This window comes from Pinus tabuliformis, chromosome J (genome assembly GCF_031772625.1).
Source record: "Pinus tabuliformis cultivar Carrire ecotype Pingquan chromosome J, CPIR1, whole genome shotgun sequence".
NCBI classification, from domain to species: Eukaryota; Viridiplantae; Streptophyta; class Pinopsida; order Pinales; family Pinaceae; genus Pinus; species Pinus tabuliformis.
The window spans coordinates 76,178,049-76,190,440 of record NC_142295.1 but is presented as its reverse complement, the minus strand read 5'-3'; the positions used below and the strand labels follow the sequence as shown (position 1 = coordinate 76,190,440).

Sequence of the window (12,392 nt, the reverse complement as noted above, 5' to 3'; positions counted from 1 at the left end):
TATGACTGTTAACTCGTGACTTTGGAAAAATCCACACCCAATAGAGTCATGCATGCAACTAAAAGCATGTATAATCCGTTCCTTTTCTTTCATTGTTATTAATCTTAACTTGTGACGTTGGAAAAATCCACATCCAACAGAATCATGCATCCAACTAAAGGCACAGTCAAAAAAATGCTTCTATAGTAAACTGCAAGTTTTTTCAATTAAGTTCACATTGAACCCGGAAAAATTGTCATTAAATTAATCACAAAAAGCCAAGGGTTCTTATCATGAATAGATCCTAATCAAAGATTAGAAAATGGAATTTAGTACTTACCCATACACAACTTTATTCTAATGCTTTAGCAAACTTAAAAGCCTACAAGTCGAGCCCTGGGGAAGCTCAGTGGCCATACACCACTTTATTCTAATGCTTTAGCAAACTTAAAAGCCTACAAGTCATGCCCTGGGGCAGCTCAGTGGCAATTTCCATGTTATGAAGTATCATGTAAACCATGAGATTCAAGGTTCAAATCCCCGCGGGTCAAGCCAACAAAAAACAGAAAAAAAAGCCTACAAGTTGATAGATATTTCAGTTATTTGTAAATGATTGCTCAATGTTTGAAGTTTGAAACTGAGTTTTAATGGCATGGTTTCAAGACATTTATAAAATCTACGCATGAGAAAATGACAATAAACGTTATATACACTTGTTACAAATCGAAGTCTAGTGTTTACAAATTTTAGGAATTAAAAACAACTTTGCATAACTACGGGAACATTGCTGATCGCTGGTTACTTCCTGACTGAGAATGTCTTCCAAAGTGGTACGCCAACAATCTCTGAACACAATATTTAATACAAGGTGTGCAACCTCTGCGACAAGACTAATTTACTAATTTGGGATTGAGGTCAACAGTCTTCATACTAAATCCTGAAAAATAAAACAAGAACATCATATTTTGAGTCACTGTAAAATTCATTAATTGATTAAAAATAGTAAAGAATTTCAAAAGAACGTCCATTTCCTTTTCTTCTAGTTGGAAGAATCATGTCTTACAAAGCATCAATGAATTTCTTGTCCTGAGGTACTTGTTCTCGAATGGGATATGTTAATGCTGCTGGATTCAGAACCACACGCTGGACAGTTATGCCACAAAATTTGTGTCAGAATAAGAAGATAAACATGTCTGAATTTCTACAAAGATTTCAAATTTCATAGGTGAGATAATAATTTAGAGCACCTTGATTTGAGTCCGGTTGTATGTATATGTCGTGTGGACAAGCATGTCTGAAGATTGAATCACAGCTGCATATGAGAATTCCATTCCTTCAGTGTCTTCCAATGTCAAAACATCATGCCAAGTATCACCATCATCTCCAGATATGGCAACTTTTAACTCAGCTCGTGAAATTGTATTGTACACCACCAAAAGCCTTTCGTCATGCAGTTTAACTCCATCAAATCCTTGCCAGCAGAAGAAAAACATTCACCCAATGATAGTAGATCAACTTCTCAACTATACATTTCAGTATGTATCTGCCTCATAAATGCCTATGATATAGCTGATTAGCATGGTTATTTACTAATATCTTAGTCTTTCTTGACTAAGTCGATTAGCATGATTGTCTGCACAAATATAGCAATGCTAGAAGATCTTGATATTTATGAGACTGACATATTTTATGGGGCTAAAAAGTTCTAGGACGATGGAATATTACAAAGGAAGAAATATGGGAATGACAGATAAAGAACATTAGAATCTTTAATTTTTCAATGTTCTATGCTGCAACAATCACTTGTGACACAATCACTTGTGACAATTCTTCTTCCAATAGCAATCACTTTATCCATTTATCCAATTATCTTCAATCTTTCAATAACAGTAAGCAATTGTAGATAGAACATAAAACCATATGTACAATAGAAGACAGCCAAGAACAATAGAGACACAGATATTTGGTCAAAGACCAGGGAAAAACACCACAAGGGGAAAACCCTTTCCAAATTCTTCTTCTATTAGATTGTCATCAAATGCTCAACAAAGAGATACATAGTTCAAGTACATCAACAATGAGTCAAAGGTCAAAGCCTTGACCAACCAAATCAACCAACCAAGATACAGTCAAATATGAGCAAGAAAGCCAAATCTGGTCAAACTTGAGTTCTGCAATTTTCTGTTAAAGTCAACAGCAGTCAATGCTGCCCTAACCAGTCAACAGTCAGTGGTCAAAGTATGCTCCAAACAGTTCAGTCAACCAGTCAAAGAGTGTGGCCTTCTTCCCTCAGTCAAAACCAGGCAAAGCAGCATCAAAACTCTCGGTCAAAGGAGAGAGAAAGTCTGCGGTCAAACCCTAACAGACCTGCGGTCAAACCCTTCTCAAATCTGTGGTCAAAGGTAGTCAACATGCCCAGAAAATTTGGTCAAAATTCCAGTCAACTTGGCCTTCAAAAACAGGTCCAAAACCAAGTCAAACAAAGTCATACTCTTCCAAGCCAATGCAAGTCAAACAGTCCCAAAACAGGGGTCAATGCTGGTCAACAGAAACACCCTCTCTCCTTTGCATGTGTGAACTTGGACCTGCAATTTTCAGACTAGATCAAACCATCCAAGGAAGAAATGATGCCTCCAAGTGATGTCAAGCAACTTGTATTTATATGTGGTTTTGGTGGATGAAATTCCTCTTCCAGGTCGACTTGTACTTTTTGTGATGACATGGTTCCACATTAAAAATAATAGTTTTTCATGTGCAAATTAAATTCTTCCAAGGGCTAGTAGGGTCCATTTAGGGTGAGAAGGGCTTTCCAAAGGAGGGAATTTCTCACTGAGCTGCCGAATTTCAATCTCAGATGTCTCGTCATCATTGTTGTTGTATCATATCATACATCGTCTTTGCTCATCTGCTGAATACTCTCGATCTAAAGAAGAATCATCATAGGGGAGATAAATCTGCCACCCTATATCCAAGGACATTAGGCGAGATACAACTTACCATGAGAGGTAAGGATCATAACCATCCTATTTGTCCAATGACAATAGGCGAGATACCACTTACCATGAGAAGTAAGGATCACAACCATCCTATTATCCATTGATCTTCCCACCTTGACTCTCAAGAGTCAAGTGGTTGAACACCTGCATCCTCTACCTTGGGGGAGATACCCAACTTACCAGTGGTAAGGATCACACACACCCAAGTCTCCTCACCCATTGGTCAGATGGGTGGCAATCCCAACAAGCCCAACTTGTGGGTAGGATGCATATTGGAGAATACTCTGTTAGACTCGATAGGGGGAGATACCCAACTTGCCATAAATGACAAGGATCACACACACCCTACAGTGACAATAGGAAGGATACTAACCATGAGAGGTAAGGATCACAACTATCCTATTGTCCAAGAGTTCCCTCAACCCTAGGAGCTCTCTGGCTCCATTCCCAACTTGGGAGCTCAAACAAGGGGGAAGAGCATAGCTCAGTGTCCTTGATCAGCCGTGATCCTTTCCCGAGAGGGTCACATCCACCAATCCAAGCTGCTCTCTAAAGACCAAGAACTTCCCCTCTGGAAAAGGTTTGGTAAGAATATCTGCTATTCGCTCACCTCTCGAAATGTGATAGAGTCTTATGGCTCCTCTCTGCACCATATCCCGGATATAGTGATATCTAATCTCAATGTGCTTGGACCTGTCGTGGAACACAAGATTCTCTAAAAGTCGGATCCCACTCTTGTTGTCGCAATATATCACTGTTGTATCCAATACCTACTCAAACAACTCTCCAAAGAGATTCCTCAACCATACTGCCTCACAACTAGCCATGCTAGCAACAATATACTTAGCCTCAGCCATGCTAAGGGCAACAAACTTCTGCTTCCTGCTCATCCAAGATATCATGGCAGACCCCAGGCTAAAACAACACCTTGATGTGCTCTTCCTGTCAACAATATTTCTGGCCCAGTCAACATTAGTGTATCCATGTAGTCTCACATCTTTGACAGTATATCTCAAACCAAGGTTGATAGTCCCATGTAAGTATCTCAGCACATGTTTGGCAACAACCCAATGTGCATGTAGGGGCTCAGTCATAAATTGACTCAGAATGTTGACAGAAAAACATATGTCCGGTCGAGTGTTCACTAAGAACATTAGTGCCCCAATCAACTATCGGTAGTCAAAGGGATTTGCCAAATCGGGTCTTACAGCTTCACCACATAACTTCTTGAAGTTCATCTCCATCGGTGTGGCCATGGACTTGCATTCTACCATTCCAAATCTTTCCAATAGCTTGACAACATATTTCCCTTGAGAAAGGAAAATATCACTAGGGCTTTGCCACACCTCTAAGCCTAGGAAGTAGTGCATCAATCCAAGTTCTTTCATCTCAAATTTAGAGGCCAAATCCCTCTTAAACTGGAGAATAAGAGGCTCTCCACCTGTCAAGAATAAATCATCAACATACAATACCAAAATCGGGGGCATACCTTGGACTACTTTGAAGTAGAGATTTGGATCGACATTGTTTCTCGTAAATCCAAGGTTCATCAGGTGGCTATCAATGCAGGCGTACCAAGTCCTATGGGCTTGCTTCAATCCATAAAGCGCTTTCTTCAGCCTGCATACATGAGTCTTCCTGTCATGATCCTCAAAGCCCTGTGGTTGCTCAACATATACTTCTTCCTTGAGAATGCCATGTAGAAACACGGTCTTCACATCCATTTGGTGAAGTTTCCATCCTTGGCTAGCAGCAAGAGAAACGATAGATCTAATGGTAGTATAGCAGGCAACCAATACAAAAATGTCATCATAGTCCCCTCCTGCTTTTTGGGAGAAACCTCTAGCCACAAATATCACCTTGTAGTTCTCAATACTTCCATCTGCACCATGCTTAATCTTGTACAACCATTTAGAAGTCACAATAGACTTTCCTTTGGGTCTCAGAACTACTTCCCACACATCGTTCTTCATAAAGGACTCATATTCTTCGGCCATAATATCCTTCCATACTAGTTCTTTCGCTGCTTCTTCAAAGGAGTGTGGTTCAACTTGTATCATGTTGCTCATAGCCAAAACATATCCCTTGTATCGACATGGCTTCTTGCTTTCCTTGAAGGTTCCTCTTGCAACAACATCCCTTTCAACATTCTCTAAGGTGTCACGAAGCCATAGTGGTCTCTTCCTGTCGGGAGGATCACATGTAGGGGGATCCAAGGGGTCCATGGGTTCCATGGGATCATTAGTCTCTGACTCAGACATAGGAGAGTCATCTTGTTCATTCATGGCATTATCCTTTCTTTCAACACAGATAGGGGGAAGAGTATCCCTTGCTTTCCCAAGGGCAACATCTTCATCAAATATCACATCCCTACTAAACTCTATACCCTGACCAAATACATATATTCTATAAGCTTTAGAATTTTCACAGTAACCAACAAATGTACCTTTCTTTCCTGAAGCTTCCAGCTTGTTCCTCTTGTCCTTCAGCACATGAAAGTAAATGGGACAGCCAAAGATCCTCAAGTTTCCAACATCGGGCTTTACACTTGTGAAAACTTCTTCGAGAGTCTTATCACCGAAGGCTTGATGAGGAGTCCTATTTAGAACATAAACAACAATATTATCAGCTTCTCCCCATATGAACTTCGACAACTTTTGATCATGCAACACGACTCGGGCAACTTCGATGATAGTCCTGTTCTTTGTTTCACCGACTCCATTTTGCTCGGGGTTGTAAGGTATGATGGTCTCCATCTTGATTCCTGCTTTCTTGCAAAAGTGAATGAACTCATTTGACATGAATTATCCTCCACAAAGATTATGTAGTGCAGGTAGTCACCAAGAGAAGTCACTAGCATGGGTCCACACAAATCAAAATGTATTAGTTGTAGTATTCCACTGGTCTTGCTCCTGCTTGAAGGGAATGGCCCCTTTGTCTTATTTCCACTTGCACATCCTGGACAAACTCCATCATGATCTATACAAATCTCGGGCATCCCAAAAACCATCCTTCTTACCTTAGGCAAGGCTTCATAGTGAAGGTGAGCGAATCTTCGGTGCCACAACTCACATTGATGATTACTATCATGAACCAATGCTCGGATTGATCTTCCATTGACTTTATAAAGGCCTTCGATTCTTGATCCCAAAGTGAAGGAATCACTTAAGCGAGACTCCATAGGCCAAGTAAGGACCTTTCCATTTATAAAGCAACCTTCATTCCTTTGTCCTCCAAGGCAAATATAGACACAATATTCTTTTTCAATCCTCGCACATACAAAACATTTTGTAGATGTATAGTTTGACCATAATCCAAATGAAATGAAACAAAACCAGACCCCTTTATAGGATAAGTAGAATTGTCCCCAAGAATAATCTTCAAATTTGTCTCCCTCTCAACCAGGTTTGAGAGGACTTCACGATAACAGTGTGTGAAAATTTCTAAACTGAAATTCTACTACTGCAGAAACTGATTTATTTCACCTACTTATTATTCACACTAAGTTATTTACGAAATCCCTTCAGTAAATATTAAAATAAATTCTACTGCAGTTATCACACAATTACCTAGAGAAAAAATACATGCACAATAACCAATCACATCAAAACAGCTATTTTTGGACAATTGTCCCCAGAAAAACCCAATGTGGGAAAATCGATGCAGCAGATGAGGGCTTTAGTAATATTTAGTAGCAATTGCTTTTACAAGGAATGATTTTACAGAGAAACTGAAAGAAAACACCTGAAACTTTCCCCTTGAGACCTTCTGACACTTTGGAGACCCTGCTCCCACTTCTGTGTTACCCCTGTGTCACTCTGTGTGGCTCTGTGTCCCTCTGCGTGGCTCTGCGTCCCTCTGCGTGGCTTTGAGTGGCTCTGTGTCCCTTTGCGTCAACCTACATAGGCTTTGAGTCTCTCCTCTGGACTGCGTCTCTCTTTGCGTTGTCTCCCACTATCCCTGCGTCACCTCCTCCTCTTCGTTGCCTGCTGCTGATGCCCTCTTCTTCCTCCACCCTGCAACTCTCCCTCTGTAATCGATCTCCTCTACTCGAGAATCGATTTTCCTTGAGATACTGAGTATCTGCCAGTGTATCTCCAAATGATCCTCAAGTCTTCTCTTATATTTTTCCTGTTGACAAATCAACAACTGAGATTAAGTCCCTAATCAACGGCTACGATTAAAACATACTTGAGCCTCATCTCTTAGAAGCTTCTCACCTTTATCTTTATTAATACCCAATAATATTTTTATTTTCCTAAGTTTAGACTTAGGAACCCATTAAAAATATTAATTATTTTAATAACTCCTCATCCGGTGGAATTTCTCAAAACGATCTTTGGGTATTGGAGATCTCATGTGCCTTAGCTTCTCCTCCAAATTTCAAGGCTAGATCACATTCAATGCTACCAAAAATCAACACAGTGAAGTGTCTAGAAGCCCCACTATCTACAATCTAGCTATCAAACGAATCCGGAGGGGAGGAACTAGAAAGAGAAAAAATAAGAAAATATTTAGATTGAATAGCAACTGCATTATTTTCATACCTTGAGTTCCTTGATCTCTTTTGAGGACGATGACCCTCTTCACGAGCGGTAGGAGTATCTCTTCTTCTTCTATAGTTAGACTTGTTGTTGTAGCCATGATTGTTGTTGTTAGATCTACGAGCATCACCATTCTCCAGGCAATCGACATAGTGACCATGCTTGTGGAAATTGTAACATTGAATATATGACAAGTCCCTGTTCCTTTTCACTCTTCTATTGGAGTCCCTGGATGCTAGTCCAGGCTTTCTTGAATTAGATGGTCTTCCTCTTCTTGTCTTGAGTAGAAAATGCAAAGGGTTCTCCTTCTTCAAGCTTTTGAATTCTCCCTCTAGAAATCATCCTAGTCTCCTCTTGAGTGCACTTTCCCAGAAGCTCATCAAATGAAGGAAACCTGTCATTGTTGCTAATAGTTGTGATGAATGTCTACCAAATCAGAGGAAGACCTCCAAGTGCAATTAGTACCAACTCTATATCAAATGTGGTTTCTCCAACGGACAACAATTGATCCTTGTGTTGGGATATCCTCATGAAGTAGGTGTGCACAATCTCCCCCTTGTTCATCTTGATGTCTCTAAGTTGATTATTGAAAGATAGAATATGGTTCAAGTTGTTGACCTCATACATCGCAACTAGCTTATCATGCATCTCCTTAGATTTATTCAACTTTGCAACATAAGTGATCAAGAGATCTCCCAATGAATCAATAATAATTTTCTTAGCTTTGACCTCTCCTTTCTTGTACTTGGGCTTGATAGAAACATAAGCATTCTTCGGAGGCTCAAATACCTTTCCTTCAATATATTCCAAAACACCATTCTCCTCTAAAGTCAAATTGACCCTAGCTCTCCAAACAACATAGATGAGTCATTTAGCTACTCTTCAATCTTGAAGTATGAGGTAGTCATCTTGACCAAGTCAAGTGATCTTCAGCAGTGGATAAGAGATCTTCAAAGTGTGATTGCTCTTGTCTCCTTGGGCTTGTCTTCACCTTAGCTTTGATACCATGTTAATTTTTCAATGTTCTATGTTGCAACAATCACTTATAACAATTCTTCTTCCAATAGCAATCACTTTATCCAATTATCTTCAATCTTTCAATAACAATAAGCAATTGTAGATAGAACATAAAACATATGCACAATAGAAGACAACCAAGAACAATAGAGACACAGAGATTTGGTCAAAGACCAGGGAAAAACCCCACAAGGGGGAAAACCCTTTCCAAATTATTCTTCTATTAGATTGTCATCAAATGTTCAACAGAGAGATACATAGTCCAAGTACATCAACAATGAGTCAAAGGTCAAAGCCTTGACCAACCAAATCAACCAACCAAGATCCAATCAAATATGAGCAAGAAAGTCAAATCTGGTCAAACTTTAGTTTTGCAATTTTATGTCAAAGTCAACAACAATCAATGCTGCCCTAACTAGTCAACAATCAATGGTCAAAGTTTGCTCCAAACAGTTCCATCAACTAGTCAAAGAGTGTGGCCTTCTTCCCTCAGTCAAAACTAGACAAAGCAGCATCAAAACTCTCGGTCAAAGGAGAGAAAGTCTGTAGTCAAACGCTAACAGACTTGTGGTCAAATCCTGCTCAAATCTGCAGTCAAAGGTAGTCAACATGCCCAAAAAAATTTGTCAAAATGCCAGTCAACTCGGCCTTCCAAAACAGGTCCAAAACCAATTCAAATGAAGTCAAACTCTTCCAAGTCAACGCAAGTCAAACAATCCCAAAACATAAGTCAATGCTAGTCAATAGAAACACCTTCTCTCTCCTTCGCACGTGTGAACTCGAACCTGCACTTGTTAGATCAAACCATCCAAAGAAGAAATGATGTGTGTTGAGATGCCTCCAAGTGATATCAAGCAACTTGTATTTATATGTGGTTTTGGTGGACTAATTTCCTCTTCCAGGCTGACTTGTATTTTTTGTGATGACATGGTTCCGCATTAAAATAATGGTTTTCCATGTGCAAATTAAATTCTTCGAAGGGCTAGTAGGGTCCCTTTACAGTGAGAAGGGCTTCCCAAAGGAGGGAATTTCTCCTTGAGCTGCCAAATTTCAACAGAATCAAGCAGATAATATTTAGCAACCAATAAAGAAGGCAAATGATCTTTCAAAGAATCCTCAATTGAATTAATTGTGAGAGGAAACAAAGGCTTGGGTGGAGGAAGATTTAGAGTTGATTATGATGATGGGGCATCTCCTTAGCCCATCCCACCTTTGTGTGGCATTTAGAGCTTAAAATGAAGATGGCATCATGCATTTGGAGGACATTGACCCACACATGTGGGTATTTATGGCATTATTTTATTGTGTTGAGCTATGGGGTTGGATTGTAACTCATTGTCTTGTCAAACACTCAAAGTTGAACTTGTTTTAGGGCTTGTAGGCTTAATTTTTTGTAAAAGTGAAGGGATAGACCTCATATAAATAGAGGATCCCTCCACTTCATTTAGACATCATCACACATGTGAATTCAACCTCCTTAGAGAGTGAAAATTGCCTTGTCTACTTCTATAATTGGTGAAAATGTGATTTTTGTAGAGCATCTTATTATTGGAGGTTGATGCATTGAAGATGCCTTTTTGGGATTGAAAGAAGACTTTTCTTGGAAGAATTTGTAAGTTTATTGCTGATTTTTCTATATTTTGCATGTGAATGAATTTATGCTAAGGTTTCTAAATGTTCCATGACTAAATGCATATTGTTTATTGGAAATCTTGGTGAAATTTTGCATGTTAAAATTATTCTTCCTTGAAACCTATAGAAGAACTCTTAGGGTGCATCTTCTATATTTAATTTCTCCCCTCACAAAAAAGATAGTTAGGGTTTTACAAGAGGAAAATTATATTTCCCCCCTTACTCCAATCAATTATCAACTTCCTTTAAATATCCCTAAGACTCCATTTGGCCAAGATGGATTAGGCACTAGCCAAAGTTGTGTTGATAAAAAATCATTAAAACATAAATATTTTCCTTTATTTTATCTCTGCTAGGCTTTTTAAGGCAAGTCGATAGGGCTTTGCTAGGGCCGTTTTGCTATAGGGTAATTTTGGGTGGGTGTTTGTGGATGAAATTCCAGGTAACTGCCTCTGTAAAATATGAGAAATAATTGATAATGGACTAGTGTCTTTTTCAGATCCATTCACCTTACAAAGCTTTAGTTGTTGAATAAGGAAACATGCCTTTGTTTTGGTTACAATAAAATCAGTCATGAAAAAGCAATTGAATTTGTTCTTTGCAACAAATTCATACATGTAATTAAGATATTCTCAACGGAAGGATTTTCTATAGGTTTCTCTTCATAAGAGACTTCTCTTCCTTTCTCATTGGCATTGTCTTTGGGAACCTCATAATTACCTAGTGACAAGGCAAGAGCTTGGGAAAATCCCATGTCAACAATCATAGAAATGGCACCCTTGTGTGCTTCCTCCATGTCATTTTCTTGCAAGTAATAACTACTTTGGCGCTCAAATGGATTATCAAGTCTATAACCTGTGTCATCTTCAAGACCAAGTTCTTTTAATTTCCCCTGTTTTAAGTTATTTTTATTCAGCAATAGACAACCTACATCATCAATATTTTTGCAACTTTTAATAGCCTAGTAATCTTTGTCTTGGAACACTAGAACCTGAAGATGCTTTAACAATTAGTGCATTGAGCATGTGCAACCACGCCATGTTCTTCAATATTTGGCTTTTCTTATTTTCTTCTCCAAAATTTGGTGGATTTTTCTTTGTTCCTAGTAGGAATATTTTCCTCTTTGACTTTCTTATGCAACCATATCATGCAACTTCTGCAATCACATGCTATGTGTCCAAGTTTGTGACATTTATAGCCTTCTACATTTGAGGTATCCCGAATTATTTTAATTATGATTTTCATGAAAACTTTGCCATAAATTTTTTCTTAACAAGAATAATACAAAAACACCAACACAAAATAACCTGGAAATACTTCAATCATAAAAATACACAACATAGATAGCTGCAAACTCGACTAGATTCAACCTTATTAGATGAAATAGGGTTAGTACATATATAATAATTTAATATTACTAACAAATAATTAAATATTTATATAAACAATTAACGACTAGTTTATAACAGCTAGCTTTTAATTGGAATTTAAAAATTAAAAATATATTAATTCATTAATTAAATAACTAATTTCCTAACGGCTAATTCTAGACCCTGATGCTTCTTTGCTATTTATTCCTTAGGATCTATGGATTTTTTCACCTTTGTCCTGAAGATGAACCACATTAGTTGGTTTGAAACGTCGACCAAATAATATCGATGTGATTAATCCGAAAGACTTGCTTACTAGATTCAACCTTATTATATTAATATAATAATTGGTTACAACAATAGCAATGGTTGACAATAACTCCTCAACTCAAATAAATCGGAATTGATAAGTACTACTTGTTAATTTTAGATGAATTCACCAAGGGATGAAACAGGTTTTTGTCTGATCTCATCGAATCACCCAAGGGTTTTCATCTTGGGGCTATTGAAGCTGAGAACTTGGTTCCCCAAACTCCACCTCAAAGACAATACACAAATCCAAGATGTCCCAAATGATCTCGTCCTCCTTTTAAAGGCTCGATAGATAAATCACCAATCTTCCATAAATATTGTATTTTGATTATTTTAGTATTATTCTAGAAGCTCCCCTTTGACTTCATCTAAGTGACTTTTAATTTAATTTAATTTTACTTATGTCACTTTTGGTTTTTTTTCCTTCAATTAATCATTTTCCCCTTCTTTTATTTAATCAAGTGACTAATTAAAGTCACTTTTAATTCGGGAAAATGGTAAATCGCCCACCATACTTTCTCTAGCCGCTAGAAGTCACTTCT

General features: G+C 38.3%; 1 protein-coding gene across 4 annotated transcripts in view; it reads right to left on the bottom strand.

Moving 5' to 3' along the window:
* Positions 1–664: 664 nt before the first annotated feature.
* Positions 665–12,392, bottom strand: part of LOC149225587 (uncharacterized) — a 204,347-nt gene continuing 192,619 nt past the window's right edge. For all 4 annotated transcript variants that reach the window (XM_089377174.1, XM_089377173.1, XM_089377175.1 and 1 more), the window contains 3 exons: positions 1,227–1,450; positions 1,043–1,122; positions 665–916 (listed from right to left, as the gene is read on the bottom strand). In XM_089377174.1, coding sequence (XP_089233300.1) covers positions 910–916; positions 1,043–1,122; positions 1,227–1,450 — 311 coding nt within the window. In that variant the 3' untranslated portion in view covers positions 665–909. The remainder of the gene's footprint in view (positions 917–1,042; positions 1,123–1,226; positions 1,451–12,392) is intronic.